The sequence below is a fragment of the Dasypus novemcinctus genome, chromosome 27 (assembly GCF_030445035.2).
Source record: "Dasypus novemcinctus isolate mDasNov1 chromosome 27, mDasNov1.1.hap2, whole genome shotgun sequence".
Taxonomy (NCBI): domain Eukaryota; kingdom Metazoa; phylum Chordata; class Mammalia; order Cingulata; family Dasypodidae; genus Dasypus; species Dasypus novemcinctus.
Genome location: NC_080699.1, coordinates 14,483,428 through 14,509,591, shown reverse-complemented (window position 1 = coordinate 14,509,591; position 26,164 = coordinate 14,483,428). Strand labels below are relative to the sequence as shown.

The following is a 26,164-nucleotide window of genomic DNA, read 5'->3' as shown; positions in this document are numbered from 1 at the left end:
ACACTACTTATATTGCCTCTGTCATTTTCCACTAAACTACAGGTATATTGAAATCAAAGTATAAAGTCTAAAACAGTAGGCCTTGAATAAGTGTTTACTGAATAAATGGAATTTGATATATGATAAAGTAAAGGCATTGGTTGATCTGAAGAGATGTGCTTTTTAGGAGATGGATTAAGATTTAAAAAAAAAAAAAAGAAAACACATTGACATCGACTCAGTATTGCTAAACAAGAGAGTTCACATACAATTACATGGCTTCCTCGATGTGTTCTAAAAAAACCTGGGTGTTACCACAAGTGTTACATTAGGCCATATTTCACAATCACACAGTACCAGCTAACACGAAGATTATTTCTCTGGAACATTTTTAAAGTTTAATTTTGGAAGAGTGTCAAAGAACAGAAGTGATATTTGGAGCATAGTCAAGCTTGCTATTTAAAGTATGCAGACATTGCTGCAAAATAAACTTTGGCAGTGAAAGTAATATCAAGTAATGCTACACCCTAACCCTACAATTTACCAGGGATTTACTACCAGTTACTGAAAATCTTCCCAAAGGACAAAGAACACTGTCTACAACCTCTGCTCAACATTACTAGAATTGGTCGAGACAACGGGTGAACCAATGGCAAGGATTTTGCCCTGGTAAAACCTGTTCCTAGCCGGACTGCCGCGGAGCCCATGGGGTGGACCAGGGGGCCACCCAGTGCCCAGTTCTGGAGTTTCTGGGTAGAGGCCTCCCAAAAGGGAGCAAAAAACTCATATCCACCCTGGGGTGCCCGTTCTCCGAATCTTTGTTTCCTTCCAATAAAATCAAACCATAATCAGATCAAAAGAAAGGGGGAAATGATCAAATACGGATGAAATGGTCAGAAAGAGAAAGGCCGGCAGCAGCTCCAGGCTCGCAGGGCCCTGCCAGCCCCTTCCGGGCTCCACCTTCCAGCCTCCGCCACCACGCGCGGCGGAGGGAGGCCAAGCCCGGCCTCTCCCCACCCCGCCCGCGGGACAGGCGGGTCCCCGCGCTGAGCGCGCCTCCCCCGCAGGCCCCTGTCCCCAGAAGTGGGGGGGGTTGTGAGGCGGGTCGGGGAGGAGGGGGAACAGACCGACACAGGACAGAGGACAAGGAGACAGAGGAGAAGAAAAGAAAGAAAACAGCCAAGAGCAGAAGGCGTGCTGGGGATACCAAGCAAAAGCGGGTGCCTTCTCCCGCTCTGTCTTTAAAGGCAATTCCCGAGGCCCCTGGGGTTTCACGGAGAGAAAAAGGGTATTTGGTTGTGCAAGGAAAGGAGCACAGGAGGCCTCAGGGACTGGCAGGAGTTCTAGTATTTTCCAACACCGGGGTGCTAACGAGTAACTGGGGTGGCGCCTGCACAGCTTCTTTGATTAATAAAACCCTAGGGGGCTGGGCCAGGCCGGGGGCGGGGACTGCCCGGGCGAGTTACAAAGTTACAACCGTCACCGGCGATCAAGGCTTGCGGGAGAGGGGGAGACTGAAAGCCAAGGTCAGCCACGAGGTTTTTCACAGGGACAGCAAACCGAGGAAGGGAGAGGGGTCACCCCTTCCAAGAAATGCCCCTCTACCGAGGTCAGCGCCGCCGCAGCATCATCACAGTGGCAGGTCTTTAGCTGGGCATGGCCACAGGAAGGGTGAAGTCGGTGTCGCCGGCGACAGTCCTTTCAGAGATTCACCTCTCGGCTAATTTTAAAGACATCTGTCTAATGTGTCGGTCATCCTCTTCATTTGTTCACTCTTCGGGTACACGGGTGAGAACAGAGGGCCGCAGGAGCTGGTGTCTGTGTGTGTGGTTTGGGGCCGGGTGACATTGGCTCTGCACCTTGTGACCCCAGTGAAACTCCTTGGCCAAAGGCATTTTCCTAAGCACCGCGCAGCTGGCGGCAAGGCCCCTTCTCGTGTCCCCAAGGAACGGCCGCTGGGCGCGCGTCCCTTTGAAAAGGTCTCCCGAAGGGACTGACAAAGCCAAGCGACCCGCGCGGCGTGCGGGGGCGTGCGGGAGGCCACCGCGGCCCTGGACGCGGACTCCGCCCAGGCTGGGTCACCCCGCCCGGGGGCAGGGGCGTGGCCTCCGCGGCCCGCGGCCGTGCGCCCGGCGGGCGGTCCCCGCGCGCCCGCGCTCCCGCCCCGCGCCCGCGCCTCCCGCCGCCGAGCCGGGCCGCCGCGCCCCGGCGACATGCGCCGCCCGCCCCCGGCCCTGCTGGCGCTGCCGCTGGCCGCGCTCGTGGCCGCGGGGACCCCGCTCAGCGCGCCGCGGAGCCGCGCGTGGGGCCCGGGGCTGCGGGCGGGCGTCGTGCTGCCCGTGCGCTATTTCTACCTGCAGGCCGTGGACGCCGAAGGCCGCAACCTCACGCGCTCGCCCCCAGGTAGCGTTCAGCCGCCGGCCTCCCGCGCCCCGCCGCCCGGGGACCCGCCCGCGGCCCGCGTGGTGGCCTTCCCGGCGGGTGGGGCGCCCGTTCCGACCTCAATACCCCCTCGGCACCCCTTCCCCCCAGGGAGGGCGCGAGGAAGGTTTGTTGAATGACTGCGCGACCTCCGCGGGCCCTTCCGCGTTTCATGGGGCGGGCAGGCGGCGCCCGGCGGGTTAACCGCGGCTGCTGGGGAGGTCCTTCCACCCCGACTTTGTCGCAGGAACTGTTCCAGCTTGCAGGGAGCGCCGCGCGGGCATGAGTCATCCAGCCCAAGAGTGTTGGGGCGAGACAGCCAACGCCCGCGCCGAGCTGATGGCGGGGCAGGCTAGATGTTACTTTCTTCTCGGAGAGTTGAGTTCTTGAGAACAGATGACAAGGTTTAGGGACACTCACCAGGAATCGGTGGGTTTTTACGCCCCTGAGGATGCATCCTGACCTGTACCCCTTCTTTCCCGTCCTCCCAGGGCCTCATCCTGGCTCGCAGCCCCTTCCAACCTGTCCAGCTGGTTTCCAGGGGTTGCGGGTCGGGATTCACTAATTTACGTCGACGTGTAGGGCCCCAGCCAGCTCTCACTGCTTCATCAGAAGAGATCATCGGAATAACCCGGTGCCTTGTGCCTGGCCTGGGAACTGCGCCCCGCTGCCGAAAACGGGCCCCGCTTTGGGGGATGGAAGGGGGGCGATTAGGCAGAGCACTGGGGAGCCAAACGCGATTTAGTGATATTTTTCAAACTTCCTTCATTCGACGAATATTTATTGGCTGTCTGCTTCTGTGTTTGGTACTCCGCTGGGGATGTCGGTGAAAAGGCAGCCCGTCGAGGAGGTGACCGGCCCTTGGGAAGACGCGCGCAGGTGCGCAGCCACCGAGCTCGGGACCTGCTGCAGGCGAGGCCTGTGCAGAGCGCGGGCGGAACGCAGAGGAGGACCCCGCGAGCCTGGCGAGGAGAATCTGGGGGGCTGAGATCGGTAGGACGTGGGGCTTTCCTAGGCAGGCGTGCAGGTTGGAGACCAGCAGGCGCAGGCATCGGAGAGCGAGGTGGTGGAGAGGAAGTCCTGGAAGGACGCAGGGCCGAGGGGACTTGGAGGAGGGTGGCCAGAAGGCAAAGGAGAGCCCGCCTCTTCCTTGGTCTCTGGAGCTTGTGCTCCGCATCTGACTCAGAACACCAGTTCTAAATTTGGGTGACTTTGTGCTCACTTCGATTACTGTCTACCAAGTAAACCCTAAGGTCTTAGACAACTGGCTTCATACACTCTATATGCTGTTAGCGTAGAGTAATTCTGTTTCTACCGACAGGAACTGGTGAGTGTACTCAGGGTTTGGCAAACTCTTTCGTTGAAAGGGCAGATAGTAAATACAGGCTCTGTAACAATTACAACTCTGTCTTGTTGCCCTAGACAGTACATAAGCGAATGGACGTGTAAAACTTTACTTATGGACACTGAAATTTGAATTTCATGTAATTTTCATGTGTCACAAAATATTCTGATTTTTTTTTTCAACCATTTAAAAATGTGAAAACCATTCTTAGCTAACAGACCTTACAAAAACAGGCTGCAAACTGGACTGGCCACGGTCTGTCAGTCCTGGATGTAAGTTTAAGATCCGCAGTTAAATTCCAAGTTACACATGACTTGAAACCAGAAATGGTTTACAGTGTCTATTAAGTGTTTTAATAGAAGGGCAGTTTTATCTGTGTTTCCAGGTGGCTTATTCTTCAAAACTATGGCTTTACTTTGTTTAGTCTCAGAAAGGCTTTTCATTGCCTGGAGGATCAGAAGAAAAGATTGTTAGACCTAGATTCAGAATTCAAATACTACAGGGTGTATTTGCTTCTTTGTGCTTTTCTTTTTCTTTCTTTCTTTTTTTTTACATTATTATACTGGGTTTACTTTAGAAAGGAAATAAGATGGGAAATTAAGGAAAAATTCATTTATACACGAAAAAGAAAATTATGTGATCCAACATGAAATATTGATAACCTTACTCCTAATACAGAAATGGAAATAAAATACCATTTTTGTATGAAAATACTGGCAAAGATTTTTTTTTAAAGTGGTAGTCCTCAAAGTTCATAAGGGAGCAATAATAAGATACTTTCAAACAGTGACCGTCATCCTCTGCTCACAGGAGCATACACTGAGTTCTAGGAATCTTTCCTGAGTAAATAATCAGAATGTGGTCAAAGATTTATATGCAAGGATATTCTCAAAGCCTTATAATTATTTATTACAGCAACTCTAAATAGCCAATCATAAGGTAGTTTCTAAATGAAGTACAGTACTTTCATGTGCTGGAATGATTTAATGAGCATCATTCTGAAACATGACATGCCAGTCAAAGCTTTGGTTATATAACCAGTGTCTCCAATTGTATTCTGTTAATAAGGACAGATTCTGGTTGAACCTCTACAAATAACTATTATGCCATAAAAATGTTTTTCATTCTTTTTCCCCCCAAATTTTTCTACCATATAATCATAATATTTTTGTAATTCAGAAAAAGTCATTTTTAAAAAGCAAGCCTAAATCCTTACGCCAACTCTTTACAACCTCACTTTCTTTCTCTTGTATTCTCCTTTCCTTTTCAGCCCCTGGACTTCCATTTAAAAAGCTTCCCTATGGCCTTGATCAGTTTCTCACATTTTTTTTGCCACTTGTCATTCATTTGCAAGTTCCAAAATTTTATCCCATCCAAAAAAAATTTGAAAAAGTGGAAAGTTGTTCTTAAGTTCTGTCTTAAAGTCACTTACCAAGATTGGTTTATGAATTATCACTCCCAGTGAGCAGTGTAGCATGTACCTGAACACCAGTAAGACCTCTGAGTTGCATTTGAAAGGATATGGTTTCCAGCTGTGTTCAGATATTGACTCTGCTGCTCATTGTGTATGTGACCTTGGGCAAGTTACTTAACTTGGACTTGATTTCCTGATATGTAAAATGGGGGTGACAAGTACCTAGATCTTAAGTTGTTGTAGGGAATAAATGAGATATAAAATACATGTGAAAATCAAGCCCAGGGACTGGCACATAATAGGTGCTAAGTGAATTTTTTAAAAAAGAAGAAGGCTTTTAATTTCTTTCCAAATAAAAAATATTCAAGATTTCTGATTCTGATGATCTAAGACTCTGATAACTACCAACCTCCTCTTGCCTTTAGTCACTGCACTACCATCTAATTAGTGATTTTTCTTAAAGGAGTTTGCATTCATGGAATTAGAAAGACTCAAGTGAGCTTCAGTTCTGTTCTATAGTTAGCCCTGGGACAAATTGGAATTTGTATTCCCTCATTTGAAGCACTTTGAAAGTATACTCTTCTCATTTTATCTTTATGGGATTAGCCTCTGCTATCCTGATTTTCAGTTTACCACACTACTTTGCCTTTCTGAAACCAACTGGGAAATGCTGCCAAGCAATACATTATGTATTTCATTTAAGATGTCAGGTACTTGGCCAACATTTAAGTAATTTTACAGTAAATCATTACCATTTCTTATTTTACAATATCCCGTTTATTATATTTCATTTATTTTAGCAGATTTCTTTCATAATTTTATCACACTTATGTCAAGGATCCTAAATGTATGTTTTTGGTATCTAATTATTTAATAATAACAAGATGTCTGATACTACATTACTATTACTAAATTGCAGAGGCTGAGAAACATTTCTTCTGACCCCACTAGGAAAAATAAAACTTTTGACCATCAAAAGAAAGTTCACTTATACTCAGTGGATTTAGAAACTGTGAACAGGCAACACAACTTTTCAGTAATTTTAAGAAATATATATTAAATTATGCTTAACTTCATAATATGATAGCTATAAGATGAAAGGAGGAGACATGAAGGAAGAAAGAATGAGAAACTCACACATGTACACAGAAACAAGCAGCTTGGGGTGAGGAAAGAATGTCAAGGAAAGGTGTACTCTTTTCACAAAGATAGCGCCAAAAGCGAAGAAGGAAGCGCCTGCCCCTCCCAAAACCGAAGCCAAAGCAAAAGTTTTGAAAGCCAAGAGCAGCACTGAAAGGCGACCACAGCCACAAAAAAAAAAAGATCCTCACGTCACCCACTTTCCGGCGGCCTAAGACCCTGCGTCTCAGGAGACAGCCCAAATATCCTCGGAAAAGCGCCCCCAGGAGAAACAAGCTTGACCACTATGCCATCATCAAGTTCCCCCTGACCACTGAGTCAGCCATGAAGAAGATGGAAGACAACGACACACTCGTGTTCATTGTGGATGTCAAGGCCAACAAGCACCAGATCAAGCAAGCTGTGAAGGAGCTCTATGACATTGATGTGGCCAAGGTCAACACCCTGATCAGGCCTGATGGAGAGAAGAGGGCATATGTTTGACTGGCTCCTGACTATGATGCTTTGGATGTTGCCAACAAAATTGGGATCATCTAAACTAAGTCCAGCTGGCTAATTCTAAATATATTAAGTTTTGTGACCATAAAAAAAAAAAAAAAGGAAAGAAGGTGTAGAGTGACTTAGGTTCTTAAAGACAACTTTGATCACAATTTACAGTTTACTAAGACCGTGGATTTCAGAGGATTAACCACTTCTTTAACATTTCCCTGTGACAAGGTGATTAACTGTTCTTGTTTGTTAACTGCTCTTTGTTCTTAAACCTGAGAATTTGACCAATTGGTGTATCTAATGTATTCTCTGAAGAAAGAGGGTCTAGAAGTTTATTCTTGGGCCACATAAGAGTAATCACAACAGTATTATTTCAAAGCCTAGATAAGTCAGCTAATATACTGCAGCTAGAGAAGAGAAATTTTGTGGAGTAGGCAATATTTATCCTACAATGGAAAACGCAAGAATTTTGGAGTTGGAAGAGATGATAGGTCATCTTAATATAACTATTTCATTTCAAGCTTAGGAAACAGGCTCAGAGAAAGAAATTAGTATTTACAAAGCTGTGTGTGAGAGAGAGTGTACATTTTTGTGCATAATCTGGTAACTAGCTGTAAGCGCTAAGAAAATGGGCTTATAGAAGTATAGCTTGAAACTTGGGCTAAAAAAAGGGAAATTTTCTCAGAAATGAGGGTTATTAAGATACTGAAATGGTTTGTAAGGAAAGCTGTCATGTATTTTACAAGGAGAAAGTTGAATTACCTTAGAGGTTTGTTACTCTAGAGTTTATGGATTTTTAACTACCTGGGATAGTTGGGCTTTATCCTACCAAAAGGGAAAAAGATCAACTAGATAAAAAATTAATTTTTCTTGCTGTTTTCATGAATTGATTTTGATCATTCAGTCAGCCTTATTGACCAACTAATAGATCAAATATTGAGTCAGACCCATGATTTGTAGACACAAACCAAACATAATTCCTGGCCTCAAGAATCTTCTAAGCGAAAATGATTTTGTTTACACTGATGCTACAGAAAAAAGTAACTTCTATGTAGACACACCTATCCAGTAATTGTTGCAAAATGACCATGAAGTGGTAGAGTTATTTACATATATTTTTATTTCAGGTGCAACACTCTTCAAAGTAGTAATCAAATCTCTTTCACCTAAAGAAATAGTCCGGATTCATGTCCCTAAACCTTTGGACAGGAATGATGGAACATTTTTGATAAGATATAGAATGTATGAAAGTGTCAAGGAAGGACTGAGGATAGAAGTCCTTTATGGTGATGAACATGTGGCTCAGTCTCCCTATATTTTGAAAGGTAAGTGATTATTATATAATCCAGAATCCTCTCTGTTTAAACTGGAAATTCCTATAACACTATCAAAATAGATAAATTAATAACATATAACTTCTAGATCTGGAGCTCTTGCCATCAAAAGGGGGAGGGGCACTGAACTGAGCCAAGATCCCCAGAGAAATGGTAGAAGTCTTTTTCCAGATCAAATATCAATGACATAGAGTACCATAGTAAAATAGTACAATGGGTCAACTTTTAGAACCGTGGTTCCAGAAATGAACAGAATAGAGTCCCTTCCCAGTGATTTTACCACTACCATTTACAAAAGTTCCCTATTTGGTAGGAGAACCTACAATTTTTGGATCAGCCATTATTCTTGCCATCACATGTAAAACTTTACACACATAATCCTGTTGTGGTTAGGAAGCAAGCAAAGGAATGGCAAGACAGGTACTGCCACCATAGTTGTCTCAATCTCTCTATGGTGCAACTTTCTGGGTGTGCTGTGGCTCGCATGGATTTTAGAAGCACTGAGTCATGCTTTCTGGTGTTCCTTTAAATTATTTACGGCAGCATGTATTTTTTAGGTAATGTGGGCCCTTAAATTCTTAGCCATGTACAACTGCACAGTAAGAAAATAGAACTGGAGGTCATAGTCTGGGAAGAAAGCTAAACCAAGCTTAAACCAAAGCTATGTAATTGTTTCAGAACCCAGGGGTGACCAGGCGGTTTGGGTTTTGATGGCTATTCCAGATTTTTTTAAAATTTGGTGTTAGTTGCACTTCAGAGAGAAAACAGTTACTTTCAGAGTTTGAGGATAATCTGTTTCAAGTAATGATTTCCTTCCCTTAGTAGACCAGTACTCCAACTCCTTTTTGGTAAGTGTTTGGCAATACCAAAGTCTGTTATTGATAAAATCACTGAGACTCCCTTAATAGAGCTAGAAAAAAAGCCAGCCTTGTGTGTAGGTCCCACACCTTTTAGAGTAGGTTATAATAACCTCCAAAGCTTGTGTACCGCATAAACATGGTATACATACCTCTTACAGCTCAATTTTACTTGAAATTTTAAGGGAAAAGACTAAGTAATTTAAAGAGATTTAAATGATAAGGAAAAAATATTTTGTATTTACCCATGTAGTTACCATTTCCAGTACTCTTTATTTTCTGCGTAGGTCTATATTGCCATCTAGAAACACATCCCTTCTGCTGAAGGATTTCCTTTCACATTTTTTTTTACTTTTTTAAAGTATGCAAATGAATTCATGTAGCTTTTCAACATTTGAAAGTCTTTGTTTCATCTTTATTTTGAAAGACATTTTTGCTAGGAATAGAATTATAGGTTGACAGTTTTTTCTTTTAGTACTTCAAAGATATCACTCCACTGTCTTCTTGCTTGCATTGTATCCAAAAATAAATCTGTTCCTTTCTTATATTTGTTCCTTTGTAATGCTTTTTAAGGCTTGCTCTTTGTCATTGGTTTTGCACAGTTTAATTGGTATGTGCCTTGGTTTAATTTTTTTCATTTTTCTTGTGCTCACAGTTTGTGGAACTTCTTGGATCTTTGGATTTAGTATTTTCATCAAATTTGGGGAAATTCTGGCTTTTATTTAAATATTTTTCCTATTCCAGACCCCTCACCCTTAAAGGGTTTCAATTACCCATATATTGGTCTTGAAGTTCTCCCAGCGCTCTTTCCATTTTTTCAATTGTTTTTTTTTCTATGTGTTTTACTTTGTGTTGTTTCTATTGCTGCGCCTTCAAGTTCATTAATTTTTTCTTCTAAATGTCCGGTTTGTCATTAATATGTTATATTTTTCATCTCTTGATGCATTTTCATCTTGAGATTTTTTTCTGGGATATAGTAACTTATTGGAAATCATCTGATCCTTTCAAGTTTTGCTCTTATGGTTTATTAGGCAGGATCAGAGTCATGTTTCCTTTTGGGCTAATTATTCCCCATTACTGAGGCAATACTCTTCTGCATTCTCTACCCAATGCCCCACAAACTATGGTTTTTTCCAGGCTGACAGATGTGAATAGGCACTGTTCTTAGCCCTGTGTGAATGGTGAATACTGCTCCCTCTAATCCTTTCGGATAGTTCTTTCCCTGGCCTTGGATAATTTCCTCATACTTAGGTGCTGATCTACTGAAATCTTCCGCAGATCTCTGGTTTTCTCTTTCTGTACAGCTCTCTCCTCTTAGGTCCTCTGACCTACAAACTCCAGTTGCCTTCGTCTCCCTGGACTCTCATCAGTGTCTGTTCCACTCAGTAAGAATGAATGCCAGGCTCTGCCTAGATTCTCCCACCCTGTGTCACGACCTGGAAACTCTCTTTGGTGATAAATTGGGGGAATTATAGGGCTCATCTCACTTGTTTTTCTCATATCTCAGACCCCCTATCTTTCATTGCCTGAAGTCCAGTGTCTTAAAAACTGATGTTTCCCATATTTTGCCTGTTCCTGGTTGTGTCAGGTGAGATGGTAAATCCAGTCCATGTTACTCATGTTGGTTAGAAGCGGGAATCCTCAAGGAAATTAAATCATTTTAAAAAATAGTTTTTATATTGAAATAAATATGGACATATTTTGGAATAAGATATAGAATTCACATGAACTTTTTAACATAACTCTTCAGATACATTTTATGCTTACTGGCCACTTAAAATTACACTGCCAGACTCCCCTTGCTTCCGTACTTCCTCTTTGAGAAGTGCCAATGGAGGCGATTTTTAGGGGCAGAGAGGGAGAGACCCCACCCTGTCTTAAAAAATCACTACCCCACTACCTAATAGTGCCTTAAAACTAGTATGTTCCTTCTTTCCTTCTTAAAAGGTAAGTTGTTTTATATTCATCTGCCATTTATACCTCACTATAAATGAACCAGTAAGCTTATTCATTGAGACTTGGATAGACTGGGAGAGTGTATATGCTCATCTAGGTTGTCCAGGGTGGTAGGAAAAGGGAAGTAGAAGTAGAAGCATAGGATTCTGACTTAATTACTTGCAGCACTGATTTGTCTATGACAGATTGTTCCTTCTGGAAAATCTTGGAATTCATCAGGAAGCCCTCCTGTATCCTTATCGGGGCAGAAACAACTCCCTGTGCTGTGGTGCTTGCTAATGGAGCCTGGCGTTCTACGTTTCCCTTCCCTAGGCCCCGTGTACCATGAGGACTGTACATGCCCAGAAGAGGATCCTCAGGCCTGGCAGAAAACTCTTTCTTGTCCAACCAAGGAACCGCAGATTGCGAAAGATTTTGCTTCCTTCCCCAGCATCAATCTGCAGCAGATGCTAAGTGAAGTCCCAAAAAGGTTTGGGGATGAGAGAGGTGCCATTGTTCATTACACGATCCTCAATAACCGCATCTACCGGAGATCTTTAGGGAAGTACACAGACTTCAAGATGTTCTCTGATGAGATTTTGCTCTCACTGGCAAGAAAGGTATGGGAATGGATTGTTTGGTTCCAAAAACCATATAATTAAACTATTTAATTGTAACATTTAAATGCTTAGAAAAATGCATAAAATAATAATGTCAATGGATGAAAATGGACTCCAGACTTGGAAATGCACAACCTAGATGTCTACCGCCTGAGAATTCCTAAGTCCTCGACTTTTTTGGATCTCTCTTTCCTTTAATATTTAAATTGAATGGCATGAGCCCCCATCCCAAGTAAATAAGCTAGACAGAATGTTTCCAAGATTTCTGTGAACTCTCATAGGCTTTTGGCCTCACGGTTACTTCTTGAAATTCTCCGTTCCTGCCAAACACTCCTCCCATTCAGAATTCACCTTCTGCAGTTTTTCTCCTCTCTTTACCTCAAAATGACTTAGAATGCAGTTTTCTTGTTGTGTCTCAAGCGTTTTGTCTTAGTTTGCCAGGGCTGTTACAACAAATACCACAGGCTGGCTGACTTAAACAGTAGGAATTTATTGTCTCACTTTTGGAAGATAGAAGTACAAAATCAAGGCATCAGCAGGCCATGCTTTCCCTGAAATCTGCAGTGTTCTGGCACCTCGGTCACATGGTCGCTTGCCTCCTCCCAGCCCCTCCTCACACCTACCACCATGACCAAATAGTTCTTTTAAGGACTCTGGTCTGATTCAGTTTGCCCTCATCTGAAGCTTCAAAGATCCTTTTTACAAACGAGTCCACATCCACAGGAGTATGGGTTAGGACTTGAATGTGTATTCATGGGGAAATAATTCAATCCATAAAACTCCTCTAGATGACAATGTGCATGGAAGGTATTGTTGGAGGTTGAGGTAGCTGGGAGAGGTTATTTTGTACCATGGGATGGTAAGAACAAACGAACAAAAAACTAATGTTTAAAAACAGACATCCCTGTTCTACCCAAGCTCTCAGGCATCCTTGCCCCAGGAAATTTCTCACTGATTGTCCTTGATCTTCAGCTCTAGGTCCCTCACCACATGGTTGGACCCCTGTCTTTCAGAAAATGTCCTCACATCTCCCCAACTTTCCCCCTGCCCCACCCTACACTTTCAGCCCCCCTTTCCACATTTGTAAAACGAAATTCCTCTGAAACTTCCTCTTCTTCCTTCTTCCTGACCGCTCGGGGTGAAAGGTGGGACCCATCGAGGTGGTCTTCTAAACCGAAAGCCAGCTTTCCTGACACATGGGATACAGCTTCCCAAGTATGCGCAGTGGGCAGCTGCAGTCACTTATTTTAAATAGCAACTGCCACCCCCCACCCCCACACAGCCTGAGCCGAAGAGCCAACCAAAGCACCGGGTCCTAAAGATGGTGCTGTCCTCCTGGGCTACCACCCCGTCCCTCCACCTGCAGACTCCCTGTGTATTGTACTCAGGTAATGTTGCTGCCTGATGGCTGTGGTTCTCAGCCGTCAGTGACTTTGCCCCTTGGGACATGTGGTAATGTCTGGAGACATTTTTGGTTGTCACAGCTGGGGGATTGTTACTAATAGCCAGTGGGAGGGGACGGCTGCTGCTAACACCATGCAATGCACAGGATAGTCCCCCCACAGCAAAGAATTATCCAGCCCCAAATGCCAATAGCGCCAACAATGAGGAACTCTACTCTATAGTGAGGACTTCTGAGGCTGAGTTTATTAATGAGTTTATAAGTGCCAGCAGGGAAGCAAGAGGGTAAACATTTACTTCCCCCGACTTTTCTCTCTTATTCCACGTTCTTAGCCAGGAGGCTGGGAAGAAATCTAAGCTAAATGAGACTCAACCCTTGGCTTTGAGCAGCTCGGTATAGTGGGACTTGTTTTTGTTATTTGAAAGTGGGGATGGGATGTGAACACAAACAATTGTACCAGAACATGATGGACCTGTGAGGAAGGTGGATACCAAAGGTTGACGTGCTTGAGGAGGGCGAATTACAGAGTGGGTCTTGATCTGCAGATATTCCAAGTGAAGGGAATTACATATTGAAGTGGATAGTATTTTCAGAGAGTAGACAAAAGGTGACTGGTATGTGGGCAGATGGAAGTTGAGGCTCAAAGCTAAGCTGGAGAAAGATAGTGGAATCTTGAATGCCACCAAAGAGTTCAGACCTTGTCGCAAAGGCTCAGGGTTCTTTTAAGTGTGTAGGGACTTGGAATGTGGGTTTTAGAAATTAGGACAGCAGTGTTTCAAATTTGTGAGAACATCTAATAAGGAAGCTATTGCAGGGACCTAGGCAAGAATGGATAAGAGCCTGAGCTAGGCATTGACCATGGAGATGGAAAAGGAAATAGGGCAGCAGATTCCAGAAACAAAGGTAGATATGGCAAAGAGGGGGCCAGTTGGGGGAAACAAGGGATCAGATCTCAGCTTGTAGATTCCTGCTTAGGCAGCTAGCAAAGCAGCCACTCATTTATACCTCTTTGCACAATTTTAGCTTCTCTGCTACGAAACATAATTTTAAATACCATCTCTAGATAGAGGTTGCTGGCTTCTGGCTAAGTGAATTTGCCTTGTACCATCCTCACCTGTGATTTTATGACATTACTCATGTACAAGAGGCATTCTTCTCTCTTCTTCTTTTCCAAATGTTCACTTCTATCAGAAATATTTTAAAAAGCCACGGGACTGTAATATTTAACCCAAAGATTGAGTTCTTCTTAGCACTGATGTTTATACTTTTGCTTACATAGGTCCTTCTCCCAGATTTAGAATTTTATATAAATGTTGGAGATTGGCCCTTGGAACATCGAAAAGTCAATGAAACTCCTGGCCCTGTACCTATCATTTCATGGTGTGGCTCTCTGGATTCAAGAGATATTATCCTTCCAACGTACGACATCACCCACTCCACACTTGAAGCAATGAGGGGTGTTACTAATGATCTTCTCTCTATTCAGGGAAATACAGGTAAATTAAGGTTAATTCTTTTTAAACAAGCTTGCTAAGGAAGTTTTAAAAAAAAAAGGTGAGGAGAATATTCAGAGAGAATAAATGAATATATGTAAATAGCTGTTGTTCTTATTTTCTAACCAAGATAAACAGCCATCTAAACTCTGAAGTGGTTTGTTTAGGATTCTTCTAATCCAAAAATTAAAGATACATCGTTTGGGCGATTAGTGTTCAAACCTACCTTAGCTGGTAAAGTTGTCAGTTAACTTAATTCGGACTCCACTGTCTTTTATATTGCTGGATGAAGTGAGAGAGAACTGTGAAAAATATAAAATTATATGCAAATGTGAGAATTGTGAGAAGCAGTATAATGTGGATATTCCCACCTTCAACCCGTTATAAGGGATTCTTTCTTTTCGTCTTTTTGCCTCTCTTGATCCTTCACAATCTGGACTCCTTTCCCCCTCTTTTATGGCCTTAGATTTATGAGATGGCACACCTTTTAAAAACCAAAACCAAACTTCCTGAGCAGAAAACATCTTGCCTTGTCTTTGTAGCCTCTATTTCTGTTTGTTGTGGCTCGGTTGCCTTCTTTGGTAAATGAGACCAGAGACTTTTTTGTAAACTATGTAAAGAGAATATGAAATGAAAACTGACCTACTTTTTGTTTGATAACAGTGATTCCTCAGAAGTATGCTAAAAGAGTAAAAATATTGACCTCTCCAACTTCTGTTTTATGATTCATCCCATGGAACACTGTTACCGATAACTTTACTCTTTAGGGTAATAAATTGATTTAAATTAATTCCTCCAAAAAATTTCCTTTCCACAAAAGAGAAGACAAATTATATGTATATCGTTGATTTATACATTAATATTTTCTTTGAATAGCATTGTAGAAAACAACCTCCTTGAATTCAAAATTGATATACTCAGAATTCTGAGCAATCTAAGGTTTAAAGATGTGTGGCTGTTAACTTATTTATACAGTTTTCTCTGGTCACCCTGTCTAACAACACAATCCTAGCTCATGTTTGATTCTGAAACACCAAAGATGGAAGCAGCTAATGCCTTGGTGAGTGGATCAAGTCATTGCATTAGTCTCTTTTTTGCTTTGGACTCTGTCCAATATCATTTGGGATATTTCCCCGTGCCATACATCAGAAAACTCCAATATTTGATTTGTGTGAACTCTCATGAGTAGACAAATGGATATAATTAGAGGTCTTTTATATGATACAGCAAATAAAAGGGCTGTTTTTAAAAGTTTCTTTGGCACTTTGATACTTGATCCCACTGTTTTGGAAGTGACGTCCACTTTAGCAGATGATCTGATAACAAAAGAGCTTTAACATCTTACGTGACAATGATAGATTAAAGAAGATTATACTTGTCATAAAAAAATGTCATAATCAAAAAAATTTTTATGGCCTCAAACTTCTAGGGCCTTCCTGGATCAATAAAACTGAGAAAGCTTTCTTCAGAGGCAGAGACAGCCGCGAGGAAAGGCTGCAGTTGGTACAGCTGTCCAAAGAAAATCCACAGCTACTAGATGCAGGAATTACAGGATATTTCTTTTTCCAAGAGAAAGAAAAGGAGCTTGGAAAAGCTAAGTTGATAGGTTTCTTTGACTTCTTTAAGGTATGCATTTAAGTTTCCTGTATGAATATGAAGTGATAAAATTGTGCTGAAAGTCTACCAAATAGCTGGGCTTGAGTACATTTCTTCTGTCTTGTGAGCTCACACATACCTTCTTATATAGGGAATGACGAAACTCATTGTGCTTTCCTTTAAAAAAAAATCTTGTTTACTAAATAGTTCAGAGCTAAATTTAATGCTCAAAATATAACACAAGGATTAACCTGGAGTTTTTGGTGTATTTATTTCTCTGGTCCTCTTTTATGCATTTGTGTTATAAACGTAGAATATAAACCTTCTACACGAAGACATCTCAAACCACTTTTGTAAATAAGAAGAGTATGAATTCCATATAGCAGGGGCTGGAATTGGGGTTCAAGAGATGGGTCCCTAGTCTTGCCTCTGCCATAAAGTGTGGGACCTCTTAGTACCTGTCAATGCCTCTAGGCTCAAAGGAGGTCAGGCTGAATGCGGGACAAAATCTGACTGGTTGGAAAATTCCTCAGTACCAATTATTTAAGGAAAAGTTAATTACTCAGTCTCTGAACATATCCCATTCATCTCAATATGTTGTAATGAAAGAACATAGGATTTGGATTCAGAGAAGAGGTTTATAAATTTCTCTGAACACCAGTTTTCTCATTTGTAAGAAAATGAGTTAATAACACCTACTTCACATTACCCTAATTGAATGAGGTTTATGCCCATGAAAAAAGCTTTTCAAACGGAAATCAGAGATTACTAATCCAACAAAGACAAAAACGACTATTACCTTGGCTGTGATTTTCTTAGTCCCTAAACCTCTCCAGGCCTTCCCCTCCTGGATTCTGAACTTGTAAGACGGAGATAATGCCTTCTTGTTTCCTAGGCTGGGTTTAAGGAACAAATGAGATCATGTATAAGGGAACGTGGAGATGGTTATCAGTATTTGGCTTTAGTAAATATAGACCTTTTGGAAATAGGTTTCCTACCTGGTTACAGAAATCTGAATTTCCTATTTTGTAAACATTGCCAAAGTAGGTATTCCTATTTCCAAAAATTATTTACCAGCTTATCTTTAAATGCATTATATTTTTTAAAATTAACCAGATAAAGGCTGCATATATGATTTTAACACCAAGAGAAAAGGTAAGTTATGAAATAAATGTATAACTTTAAGCACTACAGTTGGACAGTGGAAAATAATTCTTTTGTATATAGTATTTCTCTGTTGATGAACGACACAAAAGAAGCAAACGACTGTGTTAAAATTTTTGTTTTTGTTTTTAATCTTTTAGTACAAGTATCAAGTGAATGTGGATGGAACCGTGGCTGCCTATCGATACCCATACCTCATGCTGGGCGACAGCCTGGTTCTGAAGCAGGACTCTCCATATTACGAACACTTCTACATGGCACTGACGCCTTGGAAACATTATGTTCCAATCAAAAGAAATCTTAGTAATTTACTAGAGAAAGTTAAGTGGGCCAAGGTACACTTTCCACAATTTTAGTTTTTTGGGGCAATGACAAATATATGCATTTTACTTATATGAGTTCCATCACAGCATAGTTTAAGTTCACATAATAGTCAGAAGAAATATTATTTTCTGAAAAATCCATTCCCTTGAAATATGTGAAGCATCAACATTAGGGTCATTTTGTATACCCTCTATCAATATTTTTGAGGATTTCTTTAAGATTTGAAGTCCAGTGTTACACAGAATTTAGATTTTTCTAAATTAATCATTGTGCTTACACACGCAGACAGAAATATACCAAACGCAGATTACAGATTGAAAAGATCAGGAGAAAAGGCCTTATGCTCAAGAATACTTAAGGCAATTATGGGCCTCTTTTTCTTTTCCCCAGTTGGAAAAAAGGCACATGTTCTTAACAAATGCATGCAGTACAACATCCCAAGAATCACAGCTTTCCCACAAAATAGAATTTCTTTTTTTTTTAAGTAAACTTAAAAATTGTGCTTTATTATGAAAATATAAAAATTTACCTTTCCTTTTTAAGACTTTATTCTGTTTCTAAGTTCCTGACACGCAACATTTCCAACAGTATGGAAATAATTGGGTGCCCTGGAATCATTTTTGTGACCCTTAAAAACTGGACTTTGTAAGAGTTGGAATGGCTTGCAAATGTCTTTTCCTTTAGACACTGTGGTAGAAGATAAGCTATCTTCAAAAATTATAATGAGGAACACTGGCTATTCCTGGTGTTAAAGGAACAGCCTTAGGGTATTAATAACTGAATTTTTGACTACAACAACACTATATTCTTTCATAGCTACCATCTAATAAAGCAATGGGGGGGGGCTCAAATTTTAAATGGAGTTTTAAAAGATGTTGTAACATGAAAACTGATTCATTCCATTCTAGTTTGCATTTTAATAACACACACAGAGAGTGCCTTTATGCCATTTGATGATGGGGAGATAGAAGCCGAACCCCAAGCTCCTGGGTAGTAGGGAAGTACCTAACTAGCCACGTCTGAGGCTGTGTGGGTTGTTGCAGTGGGGGGTTGTTTATGGGGCAAGGGAAATAGAGTTCAAACAGATATGATTGACAGAATTGTCTAGGAAAGTACTTTGTCTATTTCCATCACCTCATACTTTTTATTTATTGTGATAGCATTTGTAAAACAAAACTTGCCATTTTAACCATTTTTAAGTGTACAATTCAGTGGGATTTGTTACTTTCACAGTGTCATGCAAGCATCACCACCTTCCAGTACTAAACATTTTCACTCAAAGAGAAACTCTACTCATTAAGCAATCCTCATTCCTTCTCCTGGCCCCTAACCCCCACCCCAGTCCCTGGTAACGTAACTATACTTTGTCTCTCTATGAATTTGCACTTATTCTAGATATTTCAGGTAAGTGGAATCATACAATATTTCCATTTTGTGTCTGGCTTATTTTTACGTAGCATTCCATGTTGTAAGCCTGTTTCAGAACTTCATTTTTATGGCTGAATAATATTCCATTGTATGGATATACCACATTTTGTTTATCCATTCATCTCTCGATGGACATTTGGTTACTTCCACCATTTGTCCATAGCCTAATTAAGTTATATTTCCAGTATATTCTATTTCCCATACCTGACTCACCCCACACCGACCCCTAGCTTTCTTTTTGGAGCTTGGGAGCAGTTTGCATTCATTGTTTCTTTTTAAACCTTTCAGGAAAATGATGAAGAAGCCGAGAAGATTGCAAAAGAAGGGCAGTTGACTGCAAGGGATCTGCTACAGCCACACAGGCTTTACTGTTACTATTACAAAGTGCTGCAGGTCAGTTCAAAGTATCGACCCTCCTTGGGGCCGGCTACCTCAGACCATGTGGTCTGCCTCGCTTCTTGAGAGTTTCAGCATGTGGGATTCTCACGAAGCCGAGGTACCAGCTTGTGGAAAGCAACGACTACTGCCAAGTCCCTTTGTGGCCACCATATTTTTATCTCCAGTCAGTATTAGGAAAAACAATGCTAGAGCTTTTAAAAATGGCGATCAGGAGCTTCTCCCATCTTGTCAGTGCCACCTTTTAATGAATGGTTTATGGAATTGCTAGTTTAGGTGTCCTCTGGACCTCAGAGAACATCTTTCCTCACCTGGAAAATGAAAGAGTTGGGCTAGAGATCATTAACATCTCTTTCTGCTCCCATGTTCGCTTTTTTCATCTAGCAACTTAAGACCCAGGTGTTTGCTATCATAACTGGGAGTCCTTTAGAAACGGTATAGGATGGAAGCAAATATAATAAATAATATTAAATAATATTAAATAATAATAAAAAATAAAATAATCAAATGAAAAATATTTATAATAGTTTTAATACCTTAGGGTTGAATCCTGGAGTGGAAATGATTATTGGGAATGTGAGGATTATTGGGAATCTGAGTAACTACCTTGTGTTTTACTCAGTAAAATCTAGCCTGGAAGGAAAAAATTAAGAAATTATGCTTTTTTTTAAACCTGAATGTATTTTCAAAAGCAGAAAAAAATTTTTCCTCAGCCGTCTGTGGATACTACTGTCTTACAGAAAAAGAAATATGATAAATTACACCACTTACCAGAAACAGCCCTCTCTGCCAATCTCACTTCAATTTTAATAAGAGTTTCTCTCCCTAAAAGCTTAATTACACTCATGATGGCATTTTGTTGGGCTTGGGCCAAGACCGGGAATGTACAGTAAAATGTATACTGAACCACTGAGCTGGTTTATTTATTGGAATATTTCAGTTCAATGGCCAGTGTGGAGGGACATTTCACAGGCCTGTTGCCATTTTCTAAATGTGGGTGACTACAGACCCAAGGGGAGAACGCTGAGGCCAACAGCTTTAGTTTGAGATGCTTATCATCTTTGTTTGCTGATCTAAGTAGTCAACAAAGTTAAGTATTTGTTAACAAGTGGAGGATAGATGCTGAGAGGGGCTGTTTATTTCAAGAGGGAACACTTGGCCCAATACCCCTTTTGCAGAGACTTCCTGCACACAAATGAAATTGTAGAGTCCTTGTTAGACTTTGAAATATTACACTACTGCCTCTAGTCCTGAAGTTTCAGGACTGGAACAAATCAGACCTCTGGTTTTCATCTGAAGGTACACAGCAAATGGAAAGTATGGCTTGTGAGCCAAGTCAGTGGGGTAGGAGGACTCACTAGAACCATGGGTGGACTGATATTTCAGCTGCCTTCAAACTCACATTTCAGGAATACGCCAAGCGCCAGACCAGCAGACCCAAAATACGTGATGGAATGGAACTTGTTACTCAGCCAGATGGTAACACATCCATCTGCCAGTGCCACAGGAAGAAGTCTGTAAGAGAAGAGCTTTAAGTTCACCCTGTGTCACATGCCTGGATATGAGAGCAAGATGGAAGCTAAGCTGCGGAGAAGAGCACGGAGGACTTGACCCTGTGGACTCATTGTCTTGGTGCCTTTATATAACTTGAATATAGCAATATTAGAGCGAGTATTACCAAATATCTCCAAAAAGAAATCACTGGGGATATAGTAGATAGAGAGGCCTGCCAAAATAGAAAGCACTCTCTATGAAACTAGTTTATATGAAATTTACTGGCTTATTTTTATCCCTTGTTCATGTTCCCTCTTTCCCTTCCAACTGTGAAGAGAAAATACTGTGCATTTGGTAATAGCAGCCCCCTCGTGGAAAGTCTGATAAGAATTTTTAAGGAAGATAAGGATGACTCTTATTAAAAGTAGCTTGGAGCCTATGAAGGGTATATATTTTTTTATTTTAATAATTTATTTCTATATCCACCAAACATACACTCCCCTTTTGCCCCCACATTCATGCCCTAGTAACCTCTAATCTACTTTCTGTCTCTGAGAATTTATTTCTAGAGATCTCTTATAAGTGATATCACACAATATGTATCCTTATGTGTCTTACTTATTATGAGAAGGGGATATTTTTAAAGCACTGCTTGTACCTTTTTTTAAACAAATCAATTTTATTGATACCTATTAATAAAGCATACAATCTATCCAAAGTGTACAATCAATGGTATTTGGTATGATCATATAGTTGTGTATTCATCAATTTAGTCATTATTAGAGCATTTTCATTATTCTAATAATAATAATAAAATACAAAAAACAAAAATTCATCACCTCTCAATCTCTCTATGCTTCCCCTGTCATTCACAGCTGCTATTCTTTTTCTGTCTATCCAGATTGTTTGTACTTACATTTTATATAAATAGAGTCAAGAAATATGTAGTATCTTATCTAGTTTCTTTCCATTAGTGTATTTCCTTTTTTTTCTTTTAACACTGGAAGATTATTAATATATTACTATATACTACTGTCCTAGTTTTCTTTGGTTGTAGTTTTGCCTGATATTAACCTCTTATAACAGTAATATACATTTTTTCAGTTTCAAAGACAAGCAGTCTTATTTAGGCAATAATACCCATATTCATATTTCACATGAGATTTTGCTATGCTATACAGTCCCGCGTTGCATTTTTTAGCTTCCTTTAGTAATATACATGACCTTAGACTTTCCCTTTCAACCACTGTCATAGCCTTATAATAGCACTATTAGTTTAAAAAACTTGATGTGCTTTCAATATTTCTATTCATTTCCAAATATTTACAAACAACCTTTTTACCAATTCTGCCCAGATTAAACCTCAACTTCCCATACTCTAACCTCATTCTATTTTCCGGTGACCCATAGTCTAGTTAACTCCATGAGTTTACACAATATATTTAGTTCATAATAGTGGAATCATACAATATTTGTTCTTTTGTGTCTGACTTGCTTCACTCAACATAATGTCTTCCAGGTTCATCCATGTTGTCATATGCTTCACAACTTCATTTCTTCTACAGCTGCATAATATTCCATTGTGTGTATACATCAAAGTTTGTTTATCCATTCATTGGTTGATGGACACCTGGGCTGTTTCCATCTTTTGGCAGTCTTGAATAATGCTGCTATGAACATCAGTGTGCAGATGTCTGTTCATGTTATAGTTCTCAGTTCTTCTGGGTACATATACCCAGTAGAGGCATTGCCAGGTCACGTGGCAAATATATATATAACTTCTTAGGAACTGTCAAACAGTCTTCCATTCTACATTTCTGTACCATTCTATATTTCTATCAACAATGAATAAGCATTCCTATCTCTCCACGTCCTCTCCAACACTTGTAGTTTTCCAACTTTTTAATAGTGGCCTTTCTAATAGGTGTGAAATGATATCTCATTATAGCTTTGATTTGCATTTCTCTAATTACTAGAGATGTTGGACAGTTTTTCATGTGTTTTTTTTCACCATTTGTATTTCCTCTTTGGATAATTGTCTTTTCAAGTCTTTTGCCCATTTTTTAATCAGGGAGTTTATCTTTTTAAGTAGTAGCATCTCTTTATATATCATGAATATTAAACCCTTATTGGAGATGAGATTTCCAAATATTTTCTCTCATTGAGTTGTCTGCCTTTTCACCCTTTTGACAAAGTCCTTTGAGGTGCAAAAGTGCTTAATTTCGAGGAGGCCCCATTTATCTTTTTTTTCTTTTGTTGCTTGTGCTTTGGGTATAAGGGTTAAGAAGCAACCACCTACCACATTGAAGATATTTCCCTATATTTTCTTCTAGTCGTTTCATAGTTCTGGATTTTATATTTAGGGCTTTGATCTATTTTGAGTCAATTCTTGTATAGGGAGTGAGATAGGGGTCCTCTTTCATTCTTTTGGTTATGGATATCTGGTTCTCCCAGCACCATTCATTGAGGACACTGCTTTGTCCCAGTAAGGTGGACTTGGTAGGTTTGTCAAAAACTAGTTGGCTGTAAAGGTGAGGGGCTATTTCTGGACTCTCAATTCTTTTTTTTTTTTTTTTTTTTTAAAGATTTATTTTTATTTATTTAATTCCCCTCCCCTCCCCCGGTTGTCTGTTTTCTGTGTCTTTTTGCTGCGTCTTGTTTCTTTGTCCACTTCTGTTGTCGTCAGTGGCACGGGAAGTGTGGCGGCTCCATTCCTGGGCAGGCTGCACTTTCTTTCTCACTGGGCGGCTCTCCTTACGGGTGCACTCCTTGCGGGTGGGGCTCCCCTACACGGGGGACACCCCTGCGTGGCAGGGCACTGCTTGCGCGCATCAGCACTGCGCATGGGCCAGTTCCACACGGGTCAAGGAGGCCCGGGGTTTGAACCTCAGACCTCCCATGTGGTAGACGGACGCCCTAACCACTGGGCCAAAGTCCGTTTCCCTGGACTCTCAATTCTATTCCACTGATCAATGTGAATGTCTTTATGCCAGTGCCATGCTGTTTTGACCACTGTAGCTTTGTAATAAGTTTCAAGGTCAGGCAGTGAAAGTCTTTCTACATTGCTCTTTATTTTTAGGATGCTTTTGGCTATTTGGGTGCACTTAACCTTCCAAGCAAATTTGGTAATTGCCTTTTCTATTTCTGTACAATAAGCTATTGGAATTTTGTGGTATTGCATCGAACCTATAAATCAGTTTGGATAGGATTGATATCTTCCTATTTAGTCTTCCAATCCATAAACATGAATATCTTTCCATTTATCTAGGTCTTCTTTGATTTCTTTTAGCATTGTTTTGTACTTTTCTTAGTATAGGTCCTGTATATCTTTGATTAAATTGATTCCTGGGAAGTGGATGTGGCTCAAATGATTGAGCTCCTGCCTGCCACATGGGAGGCCCCAGGTTTGGTTCCTGGTGCCTCCTGGAAAAGATGAGCAGCAAGACAGCAAGCTGGCACAATGGGCTGGTGAGGAAAGCTGATGCAACAAGATTACGCGATAAGGAGACACAAAGAGGAAATAGAATGAGAGATCAAAGCAGGGAGTGGAGGTGGCTCAAGCGATTGAGTGCCTCTCTCCTACATGGGAGGTTCCAGGTTCAGTTCCTGGTGCCTCCTAAAGAGAAGACAAGCAGACACAGTGAGGACACAGCAAATGGACACAGAGAGCAGACATTGAGCGCAAACATTGGGGAGGGGAGAATTAAAAAAAACAAAAAATAGATTCCTGAGTCCTAGGTATTTGAGTCTTTTTGTTGCTATCGTGAATTGAATTTTTTTTTCTTGATTTCTTTGGATTCTTCAGTACTTGTGTACAGAAAATTACTGATTTTTGCATGTTGATTTTGTATCCTGCTACTTTGCTGAATTTGTTTATAAGCTCAAGTAGATTTGTCATAGACATTTCCGAATTTTCTAAATATAGGATCATGTCATCCACAAATAATGAGAATTTTACTTCCTCTTTTCCTATTTGGATGCCTTTTTTTTTCTTGTCAAATTGCTCTAGCTAGAACTTCTAGCACACTGTTGAATACAGTGGTCACAGTGGGCATCCGTATCTTGTTCCTGATCTTAGAGGGAAAGCTTTCAACCTTTTCCTATTGAGTACAATGTTGGCTGTGGGTTTTTCATATATGCCCTTTATCATAGTAAGGAACTTTCTTTCTATTCCTATCCTTTGAAATGTTTTTATCAAGAAAGAATGCTGGGAGGCGGGGCAAGATGGCATCTGAGTAAGTACACCGTCATCATCTCTTACAAAAGACCCACTGTGTGGTGATGGAGTCCTTCCGGAGCAGGCTGTTTCGGGAACCTGCAGGGCGGGAGGTGTCTGGACATTGATCTGGCAAGACTGCAGCAGAATTGGTGTTTGCTCAAGGTAGAACTGCGGGTTTCTAACACTGAACACAGAAGCCGTGAGAGCTTCTAGAGCTCTAGAGCTAAAAGCTGCGGCGTTCACTGAGAACTGCTCGTTGTGGGGCAGAGTTTCCTACCACCGTGATTCCCAAATGTGTGAACCCTAAGCCTGTGTCCCCGGAACCCCCACAGCCCACGTTTCACAGACCTACATACCCCGAGTCCACATTCTCTCAGGCCTCTGTTTCCCAAGCCCAGCACTCCTGGACACAGACTAAGTCTGGGATTGGGAGAGTTTAGGTGGGAGGTGCAGAGGGGCCAAGGAGTGCAGGTTCAATTTTCTGGTCTCCCCCTTTTATTGAGTTTGGAGGAGCATATTAGCTGGCTTGGGGAGAGCCTAGGAAGAGAGAAGAAGCGAATCTGCTGAGAGAGCCCAATTTACCTAAACACCCTGGGATAGGAAATTTGGTCTGGGAGAAGGTGTAGTCAGAAAATTAACCAGCCTCCTTGTAGCACACCTAAGGAAGAAGGACTGTAGGACGTGCTGTACAGGCTTCCAATAGCATATTTAGGGTTCCTGGCAAGGGGTGGGCTCACTCTCAAGAAATTAAGAGTCATTATTTTCTCAGGTGAGTTGGTTCACCAGGAACCCATTTGAATTTCCTACAGGAGCCCTCACGCAGCCTTGGTGCTGCCTTGGGAGAGAGGGAAGTGAGGAAGGGGAAAAGGTGGAAGGTCAGACTCATAAGCAGTTTATTCAATTGCAAAGAGGATTCTTTGCCTGAGGCCTTGTCTGGTCTTTTTTGTTGGTATGTTTTCTTGTTTTTCTTCCTCTTTATCCCCCCACCACCTTTTTTTTTTTTTTCTTTTTCCTCCCTTCTCTTTTTCTTGCTCTGATTTTTTTTTCTTCTTTCTTTTTTTATATTAGTACTGCAGGCAACATTTCCTATTGGCTGTGCTTCCTCATCCTCAAT

The 26,164-nt window shown here is 41.3% G+C and overlaps 1 protein-coding gene and 1 pseudogene across 1 annotated transcript; both read left to right on the top strand.

Annotated features, from left to right (window-relative positions):
• The first annotated feature begins 2,153 nt into the window (after window positions 1–2,153).
• Window positions 2,154–21,543, top strand: POGLUT3 (protein O-glucosyltransferase 3). The gene is made up of 8 exons (XM_004470858.5): window positions 2,154–2,382; window positions 7,916–8,113; window positions 11,248–11,534; window positions 14,216–14,432; window positions 15,859–16,055; window positions 17,330–17,524; window positions 19,230–19,334; window positions 20,747–21,543. The coding sequence occupies exons 1-8, from the start codon at window positions 2,193–2,195 to the stop codon at window positions 20,870–20,872; spliced, it is 1,515 nt and encodes a 504-aa protein (XP_004470915.1). The 5' UTR covers window positions 2,154–2,192; the 3' UTR covers window positions 20,873–21,543.
• Window positions 5,221–6,941, top strand: LOC139437709 (large ribosomal subunit protein uL23-like; annotated as a pseudogene).
• Window positions 21,544–26,164: the final 4,621 nt, after the last annotated feature.